The 17,557-nt window shown below is 45.3% G+C and overlaps 1 protein-coding gene across 3 annotated transcripts in view; it reads right to left on the reverse strand.

The window, feature by feature from the left end:
* TNRC6A (trinucleotide repeat containing adaptor 6A) overlaps nucleotides 1-17,557 on the reverse strand; it is a 67,193-nt gene that overhangs the window by 22,744 nt on the left and 26,892 nt on the right. For all 3 annotated transcript variants that reach the window (XM_063143331.1, XM_063143330.1, XM_063143332.1), the window contains exons 6-8: nucleotides 5,339-7,906; nucleotides 3,862-4,026; nucleotides 3,362-3,543 (exon numbers count right to left, since the gene is read on the reverse strand). In XM_063143331.1, the coding sequence (XP_062999401.1) occupies nucleotides 3,362-3,543; nucleotides 3,862-4,026; nucleotides 5,339-7,906 (2,915 nt within the window). The remainder of the gene's footprint in view (nucleotides 1-3,361; nucleotides 3,544-3,861; nucleotides 4,027-5,338; nucleotides 7,907-17,557) is intronic.

A 17,557-nucleotide genomic window follows, 5' to 3' on the forward strand; every position in this document is an offset into this window, starting at 1 on the left:
GTTGTTTTCAGCCCAGCACTCCAGCCTATCAAGATCACTTTGAAGTTTGTTTCTGTCTTCCAGGGTATTAGCTATCCCACCCAATTTTGTGTCATCTGCAAATTTGATAAGCGTTCCCTGCACCTCCTCGTCCAAATCATTAATAAAATTTTTGAAGAGCACTGGGCCCGGAACTGAGCCCTGCGGCACCCCACTCGTTACCTCCCCCCAGTTTGAGAAGGTTCCATTGATAAGCACTCTTTGAGTCCAATTCTGTAGCCAACTGTGAATCCACCTAATAGTTGTTCCATCTAGCCCATTTTTAGCTAGTTTGTTAATCAGAATATCATGGGGCACTTTGTCAAAAGCTTTGCTGAAGTCAAGATATATTACATCCACAGCATTCCCACAGTCCACAAGAGAGGTTACCCGATCAAAAAATGAGATCAAATTAGTCTGACAGTGCCGTCAAATGGCAGGTCCTCTATATGGGATGAAGCCTCTTGTGAGAGTCCCGTGGAGTAGAGCCAAACATGGCATCTTAGAGCTATTACGGCTACCATGGTTTTTGGTACCGCAATTAGTGTGGTGTCTGTATTTGTTGCCTAGCTAGTTTCGATGCTTCAGCCTGGAAAACCCAAGCCAGCTGTCAATGGTCATCTGGGAGGTAGTCAGAGTGAGCCCATTTTCTCCCATAAGAAGAGCCAGGAGCAGGCCATAGTTGCGTGGTAAGTAGCGACCCATAGGCTGAGGGAGGCTGAAGTGTAGATCCATTAGCCCATGAGGTCCAGTTGTCGTCCTTCTTTATCAACTGGTGAGAAATGGACTCTCTGTGATCTGCCTTGAGAAGATTTGACTATCCCGAATTAGGTGGCTGATGTGTAAAAAGGAAACCCATGTCATTCTCCTGTACTAGATATATATTTTCCAAGCTTTGGAAGTAGGGGTCATGGAAGAGGGTGTTTTCCATGGCTGCTGTACAGTTTGGAGAAGAGTTAGTAGAAATGGGATTGCGAGTGAAGATGTGGCCTCGGACAGGACAGCATCAAATACGGGATCCTTAGAGCGTTCTATTTGCTGTTCAGTTTCCAGCCCTAGTGCTCTGGCCATTTTCAGGATGTGGTCAGAGAAACTGCCCATGTCTTCTGATGGGGATGCTGGGTCTTTGGATGCAACAGCTCCATCAGGAGATGGTGTAGAGGGAGCTACTGATGATACCGAAGTGGAATCTGAGTGATAGTCCTCTGGTGCGGAATCCTCGGAATCATCCTGGTTGGGAGAGTGGGTTTTGATGTCCAGTGATCAATGAGGAGTTGGAGTTGTTTCCGCAGGGGGCATAGCAGTTGATGGTGGCAAAGAGGGCCCTTCCGTTGCCTCTTGGTGTGGTAGTGGTGGTAAGCGTCTTGGTAAAGGTGGAGGAGGTCTGAAATCGGACATCGGTCCTGGTCAGGCAGAAGTGCTCAGGTGTCGATGTTTGCAGGACTGTATTCCTTGGGAGCTATACAAGTAGCTGTAATCAGAGGGCTGGTAATAATTCCATTGCTCCCAATCACATCTGCAGTGCTGGTAAGAGGAGCACTCAGATTCTCTATCCCACTCCGAATGTGGAAAGCATGACCTGTCCCGACGAGCACGTTGGTGTTGTCAAGGTAGGATCCTCTCTCTTCTCAATGCCAAAGAAATGGCCAATGGGGATTGAGCAGAGTCGATCCCGACGGTGACTAGCGCCGTGTCCAGAGCAGGGCAAGTCACTGTGGGCGAGGAATCAAATAGTTTGCCTTCTGATATCGAAGGTACTGGTCTCAGTATCAATGCTGACATCGACGGTTCAATCTCTGTAGGAATCAGAGAGTTGAGCATTGGTGGCAGTGATGGAATCGTGGAAGCCCTGGTTTTTCAGGTTCTTGCCATTTCTTCTCTTTCTTTTGAGGCTTTTTTGCCATAGTAGATACAAGTTGTGAAAGGTCAGACCAGCCTGGGGTTAGAGCCAGGGTAGAATGAGAGGGCACTGATGCTGGGGTGCTCGGTATGATTAAGATTTCAGCCCAGATTGCAGGAAATTGTAGTGGCTGAGGAAGCCATGTTGTGGCCCAAGGAGCCCGTAAATTGCATAGGGGCGTTGGTAGCCTGTACTGCCTTTTCCCAGAGAAAGGATTCAAGTCTATCCACTCGGTGTTTTCGGGTTTGTTTGGTGAAGGACATACAGTGATGGCAGGTTTCATCTCTTATGTCTCTCACCCAAACAGAGAACACAGAGAGAGCGGCCGTCTGTTGGTGGAGTCTTACTCCCACATTTGACGCATTTTCTAAAGGGTGCCTCAACGGCCCCGGGCCCCGTGCGTAAGCGATTCAAGGTCGCCTACCAGAAGACCAAAAGTAAATAAAAAACACAAAATTAGACAGAAGGAGTACTATAATAGGGAGAATACGGAGAAAGAATGAAGTAACAAAAAAGAAGAAAGAAAAAGAAACGGTAGTTGTTGTCAGCTAGGCCAAAGTGTAGAGAGGTCCCTTCAGAAGCAGCTGCCACAATGGCGGCCGAAGAAGAACTGAGGGACTCAGCAGGAACCCACTGGGGCATGTGTAGTAGGCAGTAGGGGAGGTTCCTGCCAAAAGCTATAGAAATTTCCTGAAGTCCAGCTCTGTGCAGGTGCAGAGCCCATATGTATGATGCACAGAGACGACGAAGAATTCAAAGAGAAGTAGAGAAGGTCTGGGCTGGAGAACAGAAGGGTCAGTGGGGTTCTACCTATTTCTGTGTGGTCTCTGAGATGAAGGGGAAATTCTTCGTCAAACGCAGAAGATCACAGATAGAACAATACTCTCTCCTGTTAGGTTTCCTATTTATTCTCCAAAGTTTGGATCATATAATATTGGGTTAGGTGCTGCAAGGGTTTTGGTGGGGGGAGATGAACCAACCCCTAGAGAGGCCCCTGGGTCCAATTTGGCGACTATGTTTAGCCTCAGCACCAAGAACATTCACTTCTTTATTCATCATCCTGACCTGCAAGGGTAGGTTTACAGTGGCAAAGGTACCGTCAGCTAACTTGGATGCCTCCCTGAGGTCTAGGTCTGAAGCTAAAGTGTACCCCTTAAGGACACGGCTGCAACAGGTCAAAAGACGTAAGAAAACATATGAGCAAATTGCACACAAAGAGCCTCAACATTCTTCCTGACTAGTAGAGACAAAAAATGCGAGGTGGGACCCTTCTCCAGGCAGAGATGCTGACGGAGGCTGCCTCTGCCTTCTGTCAGAGGAGGAGTTAATTCTATCCTATCTTGCCCGCTTTCTTGTTCAACAGCAGCCAATTTTATAGGGATGCGGAAAGGAGCTTCTGAACAAGGTAGCCCAGCCCCACCCCACCCCACCAAAGTTGGTTACCTTAGAATGCAGTTTCTTTGAGCAAGGGGGCCAGTGTAAAGACGCACTTGCATCTTGCACGGAGTTGCTGTTCCACATTCCAATCTCAACATCATCCTCTTCCTCCCAGCTGGCCTGATGACTTCCTGTCAAAGGCATATCACCCCCACACCAGCCATCTGGAACTTGCATAGACTTGGGTCCTGATAAAATAAATCCGTTCTTTACTAATCAATACAGTCCAACACTACAGCAATTATGCAGTACTGTCATGTGGGCCATTATTTCCCCCATTTTACAGATGGGAAAATGAAACTAGTGGCAAGCTCACACAGGCCACTGACAGGAAGGACATGAATCTAAATCTCCCCAACCCAAGGCATGCTCAGGGGCGTGAGAAAGGAGGCTCATATTAAAACAATTTTTCCACCAGGATCTACCCTACCCAGAAGTCAGGTACCAGCGACTTTCCCAGTGAAATTCACAATCCATATTTCATGCAGTTCTACAAGAGCACGTACCGGGTTTATTAGAAGTTGGTTGCCCAACGGATGCATTCCCCCAGCTACTGGTGCTCACTGTATCACCAATGGACTCTCCCCAGCTTGTACCAGTGTTGACAGGCTTACCCCACGCTGATGTGCCATTATCTACAGTAGCAGATGCAGGAGGAGGCTCCCCCCAACCTTTCAAAAGAGGTCCAAGTTATTATCAAATCCCAAGGCTAAACAATATGTTACAGGGCTAGAAAGATTTCTGATAAGCAAGGAACATGCTACACACGATATTCCTGTTTGTGGATCAAAACATAAAAAGTCCACGAGCTCACTCCTTCCTCTACTCGCATTTGGAACACAACACAAGTAGGAAATGAATAGAAGGCAACTGAAGGAAGAGGATCTTTGTTGCTGGAAAGAAAAGGCACCGAAGTTAGTCCAACTTTTGTAAAGCTCCCAGGACCTTTTTCAGTGACCGGATACTGCAAAGATGCTGCTTCTTTAGAAAATTTTACAGACACAGAGAAAGGAAGTGGCATTTTATTTACTTTATCTAAAAAGTAAACTGATTACATTTTAAGCCAGGGAGAGGCTATTAAATGCTTAAAAGGTAACACGTGTATTAGCAGAAGAGGGCAACCTCTGCCCCACAGCATGGCTTGCGAGAGCTGAGCACCTTCTGCAGAGCTCTCCTCCTCCCAAAGACCCACCCCCTGACCCAGGGCACCCTTCCAGTAAAGTGGGGGGGGGGGGAGAGGGGCGAGCAGCACAAAAGGAAATCCCTTTGTAACGTCTGATCAGATTTCAGATGTACGATGGGGATTCCTCCGGCCGGCTCCCTTCCCACCCCACTCAAAGTGGGAAGGAGGCATTATATCAGCCAGCACTTGCAGGACCTGGCTCCAACAAGCGTCAGCAGTCAGTTTTCCTGCGCCGGAAGAGGCATGGGGGGGGGGGGGACATCATGGGAGGAGGTGGGGTTTTGCTCCCTCCAGTGTCATCATCCGCCCTGTGGGCTTGGTCCAGAAGGGGGCAATCCAGCCCCCAGAAGAAAATAGATTGCTGCTGTACTAGAGGATATTGATGGGAAAATGCCCAACTTTCCCAACCCGCCTCTCCCACCAGCTATGCCCCCCCCCCCCCCGCTTCCTTCTTTCCATCACTCGTGCTCTCTTTTGTCTCTTGCAGCTGGGTCAGTCACTGAGAGGGCTTCTCTCACAATCTGGTTAACATTGTTTTGAACTTTTCCTCAGATTGTGTGCTTCTAAGAAACACTCAAATATACTTACATCTGATGAAGTGGGTAGTGTGCCATAATAAATTGTCTTTAAGATGCCACAACACTCTTTGTTGCTTTTGCTGCAGCAGGCTAACACAGCTACCCCTCTAGAAATTATTACAATATACAAGCTTACCCCTTCCAAGTTTTGAATTTTAAAAGCACAGCGATATTGGGGGTTACCTCCATAACAGGAGAGTATCATGCAAAAGGACGACTTACCAGAGCTGCTCTCCACGGCAGTTACAGCGCTTGAAGGCAGCACCTGCTGCTGCACCTGTGCTTGCTGGTCTGAACGGCCAACACCATGCAGGGTGTTCTTGTTCCACATGTTCACATTCTTGTAGTTGTATTTGCTTGGATCTCCCCAAGCAGAAGTTCCATCATCGATCTCAATTTTGCGGCGAATTGACTCTGGGGACGGCTCCTCCCACCCAGTGGGTTCTTCTTCCTTGACAGGTGCCGGCATGGGCCCCCCCAGCCATCCTCCACCTGGCGGTTTGCTTGCAGCAGACTGCGCCCCCCAGCATCCAACGTCCTGTTGCTTGTTCCAGTCTGGAGAGCCAGGGGTTTTGGATGCCTCCCCCCAACTCTGAGAACGACTTGGTTTGGGGGGCTCTCCCCACCCTTGGCTTTGGTTTGGCTTGGCAGGCTCCTCCCATCCCAAACCGTTGCTTGGCTTGGCGCTGTTTCCGGCGCCCCCTGCCCAGTGCACAGTGCTAGATTTGCCTGGTTCTTTCCAGCCAGAAGCTGACCTGTCGCTGTCACTACTGCCAGAACTAGACTTCTTCATCTCACCCCAATGATTGCTTCTCAAGTTGTCCCCCCAGCCCTCGACAGCTGGAACTGCCCACCCGGGGCTTGCTTTTTGCCCATCTCCCCAACCCTGTTTCAGCTTTTCTCCATCACTCCAAGTTGATGATGAGGAGCGGTCATCTTTGCTACTCCCCCATGATTGATTGCCCTTGGCCAGTGCAGTAGCAGAAGATCCCTCCTCCCAACTCCCTTGGCTCCTGGAGACTTTGGAGTCTCCCCACCTTGTAACAGATTTGGGATCACCCCACCCTGGCCCAGACGAAGCCTTGTTGCCATTTAGGCTGGGCCGCTCCACAACACCCCCTGAGCTGCAGGCCTGGACCACACAGCCCCCCCAGGCCTCTGTCCCATTGTCTGCCTTCTTTTCCCCTCTTGGAGACATCTCTGTATCCCAGGCAGTGTTTTGTTTGATTGGAGTCTGTCCCCAACCAGAATTGGAAAGGACCCGTGGATCCAAATCCGTTCTGTTCACTATACTTTGGAGCAAGGCCTGCTGGTCAACTTTCCTTCTTTCACGGCTTATCCCATCTGAAGTGGCTTGCTCCTCAGGGTTCTCGGTGCTGCCTTCACTATCCCCAGTACTTGTCTTAGTCCATCCACCATTCTGCTCCAGGATCTGAGTGGCTGGGAAATTCTGGATGTCAACACCAGCATTCTCCTCTTCCGCAGATTTCCACACATTTGTAAACTTCTTGATGTTCCCACTGGTGCCCTCGGAAGAATGCTGATTACTTGGCAGTTTGTTCCATTCTCCATCTGCTAAGTTGGTGTTTTGGGCAGGACCCCTCCGGGCTTCTCCAGAGCCCGTTCCAATTCCACCCACCCATGGAGCATTCTGGGTGTTGCCCACCCCTGCCCCCTCCCAAGTCCCCGCTCCTTTATCCCCACTGATTTCAAAGTGAGAGCTCCTGGACCCGCTGAGCCCAGGGTGCATTAGAGTTGCATTCACAGTGTCATTATTGGCGTGGCTGTTGGAGTCTGAAGAGGTGTCTCTAGAGTAAATGGGGCCATAGGCACCCCACATAGTACCTGGAGTCCCACCATTTTTTGCTTCACCATTGCTCAGGTGCAAAACAGAAGTGCCGTTTATTATTGGAGAGGCCTGGGGCTGAGACCGATTGCTCTTGGCATTCAGGCACCAGGTCCCAGGTCCTGTATTACTACTAGCCGGTTCAGTCATCTGCATCGAACCAGCAGGGTTTGGTAAACTAGAGGTCATAAAGTTAGTAGTGTTATTATTTGGTCCATTCACTTCAGAGTTAGGGTTTTGAGGTTGCCCAGTACGCGAAACCTTCCTTGTACCATTTACTTGGGAATCACAGTTTTCCTGGAGGCTGCCCCAGGAGCTGCCAAGGCTAGAGTTCATGCTCTGATTGTTCACCACTTGGCTTACTCCTGTGCTGCAGCTGCTGCTTCCTCCGGGCCCTTTCAGGGCATGCCCATTGTTTTCCAAGGCAGGCCAGGCACCACAGTGGCCATTTGAACACAAAGTGCTGGGATTTAATTCTCCATTGGATGAATTGAGGGTGCCCCAAGAATTCACTCTATTGTTGCTACTTTCGGAAATGCCATTAGAAACATCTGCAGAAATCTGACAGGTGCTCCTCACAGCACCAAGAGACACGCCCCAGGACCTGGCAATGCTTCCATTGCCCACATTATTGCTGTTGCTACCGTTGACAAACTTGGTCTGAGAACCGTGTCCAATGCCATTCCTTAGGCTGTTGACTTCGCTGCCCGGGCCCCGGGAGGCCATGATAAGAAGGTTCCTTTCTGACCCAGAACTGGAGGCAGAGTCAGCGTCCATACATTCTGAAGCCAGCTCCAAGTCACTGCCGGTGATTGAGGGCCATGCCTCCTTGTCTGAGCCGTCTACAATAACTTTATCCCAGTTTGTGCTGGAGTCACTACTGGAAGAGACTGGTCCCCAGTGAGAGTTCTCATAATGGGATCCAAGTGTGCTGTGGTTCAGATCTAGAAACAGAAAACACAGCATCATTGGAAATGACAGAAAGCTAACCAATTCAGTATAGTGAACAGAGGAATGAGACATAACAAGATTTTGTTAAGACCAGCCTTCTGTAAACTATGGCTACAAAATGCTGCAGAGACATGTGGTAGTTATCTGTCATATCCTTAGCAAAATGGCTTGCATAAATGTCTTATTATTTCACATGTGAAATGAACCTAGATATCTGCAAGGACTATCTCCTCCCGCTGAGCCTTCCCAGTCATTAAGCTCTTCTTTGAGATGCAGTTTGTTTGAACACGGGAGAATCCCCTCTGTGACCATGCGTAGGCTGCAGACCTCCTCTTGACCCTAGTCAGCAAAAACTCTGCTCCATGCCCTCATCTCTCATCTAGACTATGGCAAACTTCATCTTCTGTTGCCTCACCTCTGTCTAGCACTCTGCTGCCCAAATCATTGACCTCGTGTCGCTCTCGTCACGACACCTCCTTGAACCCCTACGCTGGCTTCTTGTCCTCTTCCAGATCCAGCATGAACTCTTCCGAGCCCACCGTGGCCTTGTCCCGTCCCACCCTTATCTGTCCCCTCCTATATAGTGACATATTGTGACCACTCCTGCATGACCCTCAGTCCTCGTACTGTCTTTTGCTCCCTCAAAGGACTCTGCCCTTTCTTCTCCCTTGCTGCCCTGTGTGCTTGGTTAGAACGGCCTCCCAGAACATCTGAGTGAGATCAACTCCCTTTCTTCCTTCACATCCCACCTCAAAATATACCTTTTCAGGGAAACTTTGGGTACAACCATGTATTTCCCATGCCCTAGTGTAATGGAGCACATGAAACTGGAACAACTACATATAGTTTCTAAGTTTACCTCCCCTTCCCTCCCCCTTCCTCTAACCCTGTGTTGAAGTTTACATTATAAGCTCCTTGGGGCGTGGACCTGTCTATGCATCACCAATGGCACTAAATAAATAATCTTCTGTTTTGCAAAGACCTTCTTTTTTAGCAGGCTTTTAGCTTGCTGAGATGAAGTTATTTTGCAGATGTCTGGGAGAATAAACTTTTGTTTGTCTCATCTGCTGTACTGTTTTTTCTTTAAGTTCTCTAATTTTTATTGTACTGCAGAATTACCTTGATAAACCCTTTCTTTCTCTCTTCAATGGAAAGGCAGGATTTAACTTTAGCATTGCTTTTGAACTCTCTGCCTGCAAGCACACACAGGCATGGCTACACAATAGAAAGCTAGTTATATCCTGGAGAATATGAGAACCAAAAAGACCTACCACCAACACAAGAAGAGGAAGGTGGTCTGATTGTTTGATTTTAGAGAAGATGAGCTTTATGGTGACTCTTGTCTACACATTTCAAAAGGGGGTTGGAGAAGTACAACACTAATAACAGACACAAAGTTCAAAGTAGTCTACCTGCAATTGGACCTACACTTGGATAGGGCATCAGTAGGCAGAAAGGAGATTTCCAGATGATTTGGGCTTCAACTCCCAGCATTCCTGTCCACTGGCCATGCTGGCAGGGGGTTCTGGGAGTTGAAGTTCAAAACATCTGGAGATCTACAGTCTGCCCACTCCCGGTATAGAACACTTTTTTACAGCAGGAACAGGCATGCAGGATAGGTTGGTCCTCACTTGAAGCATCCAATAAGGCCTAGAAACTTGCTTGTATTTGAAAACAATTGCCAGGACTTTCAGGATACTGCTGTGAATGCAGAATTGCAGTACAAGTACAGCCCTACCGGATTTCAATATTCAAGGCATCAAATAGTATAGGTCTGGGGTGGCAGGACGGATACTTCATTTCTGCTCTAGGAATCAGTAAGCAAGCGGGCCTTTGGCTAGCGTGCTCCACATCTCTTCCTCCTCACCTTAAGAAAGCACTTGAAAGTTGATCTATCCTCCATGAACTTTGTTCTCTTTAGGATATTTCTCTCCTCCCCTACCCCAATTTCTCCCCACCATTTCCTCCCCTTAGTTTTCTTTATATAAAGTGCATAGTGGTGAGGTGCTATATGCATGAAGCATTAAGGACTTTTTTTGTCTCCACAACTGTTGTCAGCCTTGTTACTTAGCCATATTAGTGTAGAAGGCCCCAGCCTGGCATTTAGGCATTAGGGCGCGATGATTTGTACAACTCTTTGGATTCTTTTGAAAGCAGATAACTTGGCCAAAACAATTTATTAATACATAAAAATGTAGAATCATAGTATAAATAGTGTGCATAGCAAGGTATGCAGTTCCTTCACCACCAGTATGCAACAGGGTCCTGGTGATAGAACTGGCTTGACTCTCAGCTCTCACAAACAGTCAGACCTCTTTTATTCTGGCAGGTTTCAGGGTTGAGAAATGCTTCCCATCCACAGTGTGGCTTTTGTTGATAGCTCCCTGGGCTGCCATTTCACAATAGACTAGAGCAGCCTTCTTCAGCCACATGTTTGGACTACAACTCCAAGCATTGGCCATGATGGCTGGGGCTGAAGTCCAAACATTATTATTATTATTATTATTATTATTATTTATTTATATAGCACCATCAATGTACATGGTGCTGTACAGATAACACAGTAAATAGCAAGACCCTGCCGCATAGAGACGGCCAGACTGCAGGATCTCAATGCTTTTCGCCTCGGATTGTTGAAAAGAATAAGCGACATCTACGGGAGATGAAAGATCCACAATTTGGGGCTCGCCTTCCTGAAGTTACCGGCCCCTTCCTGATGCCAAACTGTCCCTTGAGAAAGATGAGAGGGGAGGGGGAAGCACACTTCATAGCAGAATCCTGCATTTCCTCTTCTGCTCTTTCCCAAAGTAAAGGCCAGGCAGGAGAGGCACTCCCCCAACCCCCCGGGTCTTTCTTGCTCCAAACCAATTGCCATTGCATTGCAATTACCAAAAATAATTACATTCATAAATGATAAGAATGCACATAAATTGCCCAGAGAGCTTCAGCTATGGGGCGGTATATTGATGATGATGATGATGATGATAATCAGTATCCAAAAAATCATAAGACTCATTCAATGTGTGTTAAGTGGGCCTTTTTCTTCAACAGAAGCTGCCCCAAAAGCAGCAGCCTGAGGCTCAGCTGCTCAACGGCAAGGCCTTGGCTAGAAGAAGTCCCTAGCATGAGTTTGAGTCATTCTTTGGATCTGAGCCCAGGGTCAATAAAAGGAGGGGCTTAGAAAAAAAGAAAAAAACACCTTGTCCATAAACTGAAAACAAGCCAACATGAATGTTTCTGTACATCACTGCAATGCTCAGTTAGGCACACACCAGTCTCTTCATCTCAGCCCAAAATCAAATCATGCACTTCAGTGAACTTCCAAATAAGACACAACAACCAAGAAATGAAGCACGTGAGGAGCTACTAGAATTGGCAACCTATGGTCAAAAGCCATGGACACACACACACACACACACACACACGAAAGGGAAATAGGTTTGTATCACCTGACTGGTTAGGGGAGTAGCTGACCAAGCCCCGAATGGGAGGCAGGCCTAAGGGAAAAGCAAGAGATCACAGGAGCATTACTGGGCAAGGGGGTGCAAATATAAGTCCCTTCTGCCCTTCCTCCCCCACCACCTTTGTCCTTTTAAAACTAGGAAGAGAAATTTCTCCTCAACAAGAGACCTGCTGAAGAAGTACCCTCAGCGATGGGTAAGTACGAACTCATTTTATTATTTATGGGTCTCGTGTAGCCCCATAACGAGAGAGATTAATGAGTAGGAGGCAGAGGTAAATTCTCTCCCAATAAAAAGCTCAGCATCTTCACTCCCATTATCAGATGATGGTTGATGGTGCAGACTGTGTTGCAGCTTTATTGATGTTCTCCGTTACAACGCCTCTTAACACAATTGCAGATATATAGGGGATTAGATACCAAGCTTTTAATAAGGAATTAATAAGCCATCTACTACTGGTGGCTAGGTGGTTGATAGCTAAACATTGGAAAGATGGCAAGGGGTTCCATATTGATAATTAGTACCAAAAGGTGTGGCAGATGGGCCTCCTAGAAACGTTGACGCAAAAACTGGGGAAAGCACGAGGACAACTAAGTGAAGATAAATTTAAGGGGATATGGAGGAAATTTGATGACAGGATTTGATATTATGGAGGGTATCTATTTCTGCAGGAATTTTATTGCTCATTCATTTAAAAACTGCCCAGGCCTGAGGACGGGAGGAGCCGGTTGGGTTTGAGTGAGCTCCGTGATTTTGCTTACATATTTTCTATTTTGTGCACGTATTTTCTTTTTCTTCCCACCTTATTTACTCTCAACTATTCTATTTTATGGGTTTGTTACCTTGAGCAACTCCCACTGAAAACTGAGATAAGCGGTTGTTATTTTTAACGTGTATATATAATTTTTACCTTGGTGCCCTTGACAGCAAGGAAATTGAAGGGCTATCTGCTGCTGTCCGTGGAAGGTTTTTGCCTTTTGTTTTTAATATTTTGACTTTGAATTTTTGGTTTTCTATTTTTTAAAACTTTTTAACTTGAACTCATTCATGGAGGAAATTTATTATGTGAACAAAGAGGAAGATGGGAGAACACCACCTAAAGTGTATATAGAGCTATGGAAAGTATAAGTGGATGGGTAAAGAGACTCATTTCCGGGGGGTGGGGGCACTAAATTAAATGAATGTTAAAGGACCTCAAACCCAGACGGGAACATGTATTTATATTTGTATGAACTCTGAATGTGTGTATGTATATATATATATATATATGTTGTATTACTTGACCTATGTAACCAGAACTATAAAAAACAAAAAACAATCAAAACAACAACCATTGCAGATAAAGCCCGCGGCCCCAGTGGACTGAGCATAGATTTCCAACAGACACAAACTCAGCTAAGGAATAACAAGTCCTTATGACTGAGAATTCACCCTGAGGCTGATTTGCACAGAAGCACTTGTTCCTTTATTCTTTCCCTTATAAAACTGCATTTACTGGATGTCAAAAGAGCTATCAATGATTCTCTTCCTCATCCTGAGCTTTTGGGCAGAAAGCATGTGTCTTCAGTAACATGAAACAGTGAAACATTTGTACTATGGGGCTTCATTATGCCCCCTGCCCCGCTGTGGTTAATATCTACATGAAACTGCTAAGTGAGATTATCCAGAGATGTCGAGTTAAATGCCAGCTGTATAACGATGACATGCAACTCTACTCCTCCTTTCCATCTTCTTCAGGGATGACAGAGGTTGTCTTTGTAAGGGTAGGATGAGGGTTAACCGGGCCTTGGGACTGGCATGTCTTTTAATTTATGAATTTTATGGTTCCGTAGGAAGGGAGATAAGAACCAGGCAGCTGTATGGGGGAGAAGACTGGAGCCAAGCCGATTGTAACTGTCTTGTGTCCTTGAGTGATTAACCATCCCGGGCAGAGGTGTGAAGAAACTCCACGCTTCAAAGCTGAAGGGAGGGGGGAAGGAGCAAAAAGGATAGTATAAAGACGTTCCTGTGATTAGAACAGGGGGTGTCAGCTGAGTGCGGTCTGGGTGACGTATGACTTTGTAGTTTTAGTTTTTAGCTTGCTTGTTCTGGGTTCTTATACATTTATGCATGCTTTTAGGGTTTTATTCTGCTAATCCCATGTATTCCTACCCTTCTCCTAATAAATGGTCTTAAACCTCATCTTGTGTGAGCTGTGAGTGTCTGAGCCTGGGGATCCGTGCTAAATCCAGTCAAGAGCCAGGAGGTTGCTGGGCGCTCTTCCTTTACAGTCTTGAACAAGTGTTTGGGATGGACTATATATGCACCAATAAACTGAAGCTCAGTTCAGATGAGACCAAGATACTGGCGATGAGGGAGATAACTGACCCAAAGTGGAGGGACTGGGCCTTCTTTTTATTATTTATAATTAAACATAGTAAACTGACCATGCATCTGAAGTGTCCCTATCTTGGTCTATGTTCCAGTAAACAATAAATTCATGCTACTTCTGAGCAAAGTCAATTAGATTTATCTGTCAGTTTCTATGTTGTATCAGTTCTGTTAATCTGTCCCCAAAAAGCAAAGTAACAGCAACTCAAAACGCCCTCTTAGAAGTTTTTACAGGATACATCACTTTGACTGGGTTCAGATGACATGATAAGCAATGGTGGGTGTTATCGTGCCACAGGGGGTTGGACTCGATGGCCTTATAGGCTCCTTCCAACTCTATGATTCTATGATTCTAGTCAACAGGTAGTTATTGTGTTGTCTGTCAAGATTATTTTACACTACAGTTGGTTATTCGGCTGAAATAACTAGTGCAAATAACCAACACTGTGCAGAGTTGATTATCTGAACCACCATTATTGTGTTGTGTGTCAGGCACCATTGACTATTTTGTCACACACAGTTGGTTATTTTTGGCGACTACAGAGTCCCCTGGCAAGAGCTACCAAAGCAGCGGCTGCCACTCTAGTCCAGCTGGCAGAACTTACAATGGCTGGTGGGATACCAGTGGGAGGACTGAGGGGGGGAGAGAGGGCGGGGGATGTATCGATCAGGCACACTGTTGACTAATAGTCAACTCAATGCTGGGGATGCTTGGAGAGAGCTGCTCCTCAAAAAAGGAGCTCACAGAATCATAGAATAGCAGAGTTGGAAGGGGCCTACAAGGCCATCGAGTCCAAGCCCCTGCTCAATGCAGGAATCTACCCTAAAGCATCCCTGACAGATGGTTGTCCAGCAGCCTTTTGAATGCCTCTAGTGTGGGAGAGACCACAACCTCCCTAGATAGCTGGTTCCTTTGTCGTACTGCTCTAACAGTCAGGAAGTTTTTCCTGTCATATGGCGAACTGCCCAGAGAGCTTCGGCTATTGGGCGGTATAAAAATGTAATAAATAAATAAATAAATAAATAAATAATACCACAACGCACCATCCTATCCCCAATGCTGTTCAACATGTACATGAAACCACTGAGAGAGATCATCTGGAGGCATGGGGCAGGGTGCTATCAGTATGCCGATGACATCCAAATATATTTCTCTGTGCCTTCGATAACAGCATCAACTAAGGATAGTGTTTCTCCTCTGAATGAATGCTTGGAGGCGGTTATTTATTTATTTATTTATTTATTGCACTTATATACCGCTCCCATAGCCAGGGCTCTCTGGGCGGTTTACAGATTAAAGTGATATCACTGTTTTATGTTTTTAAAATTCTAAATTCCTGCTGAAAATGCACAATAATTATCCAAACAAATATATCCATTCTCTTCACACCATGCCCAAAAATGGATTTTAGGGGAAAGTGAGATTCAGCAGAAATAATGTTAAATCACCTTTACAATGTGTAGTATCTGCTACTCTCCCTAGCAGCTGAATACTTTGTTCTCTTGGAGCCTGCACTCAATCCAGTGATCCCCCGTCTTCACTATTAGTACTACAGAAGACAATCAGAAGAACAAAATGCCCAACTTAGAATGGCTTCTGCCCAAATGGCCAGTTCACCATTTCCCTTTTTACTGTCACAGAAGGCAACCATATTATTACTCGGCAAAAGCTACCAAAACATGGCTGCATCAAGGAAACAGAACAAGTGGCACCGTTGCTGCACAAATTCTGTGCTAAATCTCTAATGTTTTCTACAGAGAGGAATCATTTACGTAAGTCATATGACTACAACTCACCATAAAGTTTTAACAGAAGGATATCTGAAAGTTGCTTGGAAAATCTAAGATTTTTAAAAATGAGTATGTCAGCAAAGCAGCTAATTTGATCCAATTCTGAGACTATTCATATTAAAAACTGGCATCACTATGGGTTAAACTATATGTCGAAGTACACATGCTAACCCCTAGATCATTCTTGATTCTAAAAAAAACCCAGTTCTTTTCTAGAAACAGAGCAAATCTAGTAGTTTCCCTAACTATTTTAAGATGTTCTGTATGCCTGTTAACAGGCTCATGATTTGGGCTGGTTGAAGAAAAACAAACTGAAGCTGAATCCAGACTTGGGTTTGGAGATGTGTCAACCAGCTCTGATGGGGCTACACTCCCCCCTGAAAGTCTGCATTTGCAGCGTGGGGGTGCTCCTGGATGCAGTGCTCCAAATGACAGCGCAGATAGATGCAACAGCCAGGAGTGCCTACTATGAGCTTCTGCTGTTATGTCAGCTGTGCCCTTTTCTGGAGTTGAAAGACCTAAAAACAGTAGTGCACGCGCTGGGAACCTTGAGGCTCAACTTCTGCAATGCGCTGTACATAGGGCTACCATTGTACCTAGTTGGGAAACTTCAATAAGTTCAAAATATGGCAGCCAGGTTGGTCACTGGTACATCTAGAGGTGAGCATATTACCCCAACATTAAAGTCACTCCACTGGTTGCCAATTAGTTTCTGGGTTAAGTACAAAGTGTTGGTCATTACCTTTAAAGCCCTACATGGTTTGGGTCAAGGTTACCTGCAGGATTACCTTCCCCTGTACAATCCGCCCTGCACACTCAGGACCTCTGGGGAGAGCTTACTCCAGGTCAGCCAAAACTAGGCTGACAACTGTTACTTTTTCTTCTGTCGCCCCCAGATTGCCGCAGAGTGGTAAGTGGCAGTTACTGCAGCCAAAACTCTCCCCATGGCCTGAGTTCGATCCCAGCGGAAGCTGGTTCTCAGGCAGCTGGCTCAGGTTGACTCAGCCTTCCATCCTTCCGAGGTCGGTAAAATGAGTACCCAGCTAGCTGGGGGAAAGGTAACTGCGACTGGGGAAGGCAATGGCAAACCACCCTGCTACAAAGTCTGCCAAGAAAACGTCAGTGAAAGCAGGCGTCCCTCTAGGAGTCAGTAATGACTCAAGTGCTTACATGAGAGGTTCCTTTCCTTTTCAAAGCAAATATTGTTGAAATCCCCAAAGAAGGGAAAAACTCAGCATTAGTAACTTTTATTTATTTATTTATTACATTTCTATACCACTCAATAGCCAAAACTCTCTGGGCAATTTACAACTTCTATATCATTAAATATTGATTACAAGGTCTTCACTAGCATTCTAGCAAACTGTTTAAATAATATTCTATTCTATTATATATAAATATATAAACTATGGTCAAATTGGATTTTAAAGGAATGGAAAATAAACTAAAATATCCTGAAGTTAATAAATATAATTGATTTCAAATAAATATAATGATTTCAACTATGTTATTTCTTGAGGCTAAGAAAGCATTTGATCATCTTGAATGGAATTTATAGAAATCCGCAGGCTAAGATTCCAATTAATGGCATTATGACATCCAATTTAGGATTAACTATAGGTACAAGACAAGGATGCCTTCTTTCAGCAATGCTTTTTTTTTTAGCATCACAGCCCTTAGATATAAAATTAAGAGAAAAATCAGAATATACATGGAGAAATTAAATAATGAAATAAAAACCTATATACACAGATAATGCTGTTTTGATAATGACAAAACCAATTCAGTCACTAAAAGACATTGAAAATCCCATAAAAAATTATGGACTACTGACAGGATAGAAAATAGATAAACATAAAACAGAAATAATGGTTATTAGTATTTCAAAAAATATGAAAAAAGAAGCAATAGATTTTAATATAAATGGAAACAAGGACAGTATAAAAACTACGAATTATTATATGGAAAATGTGTAGATCTTATAAAACAATGGGGAAAATTAAACTTATTCTTTTTGAGGAG

Source organism: Elgaria multicarinata, chromosome 17, assembly GCF_023053635.1.
Source record: "Elgaria multicarinata webbii isolate HBS135686 ecotype San Diego chromosome 17, rElgMul1.1.pri, whole genome shotgun sequence".
In the NCBI taxonomy this organism is placed as follows: Eukaryota; Metazoa; Chordata; class Lepidosauria; order Squamata; family Anguidae; genus Elgaria; species Elgaria multicarinata.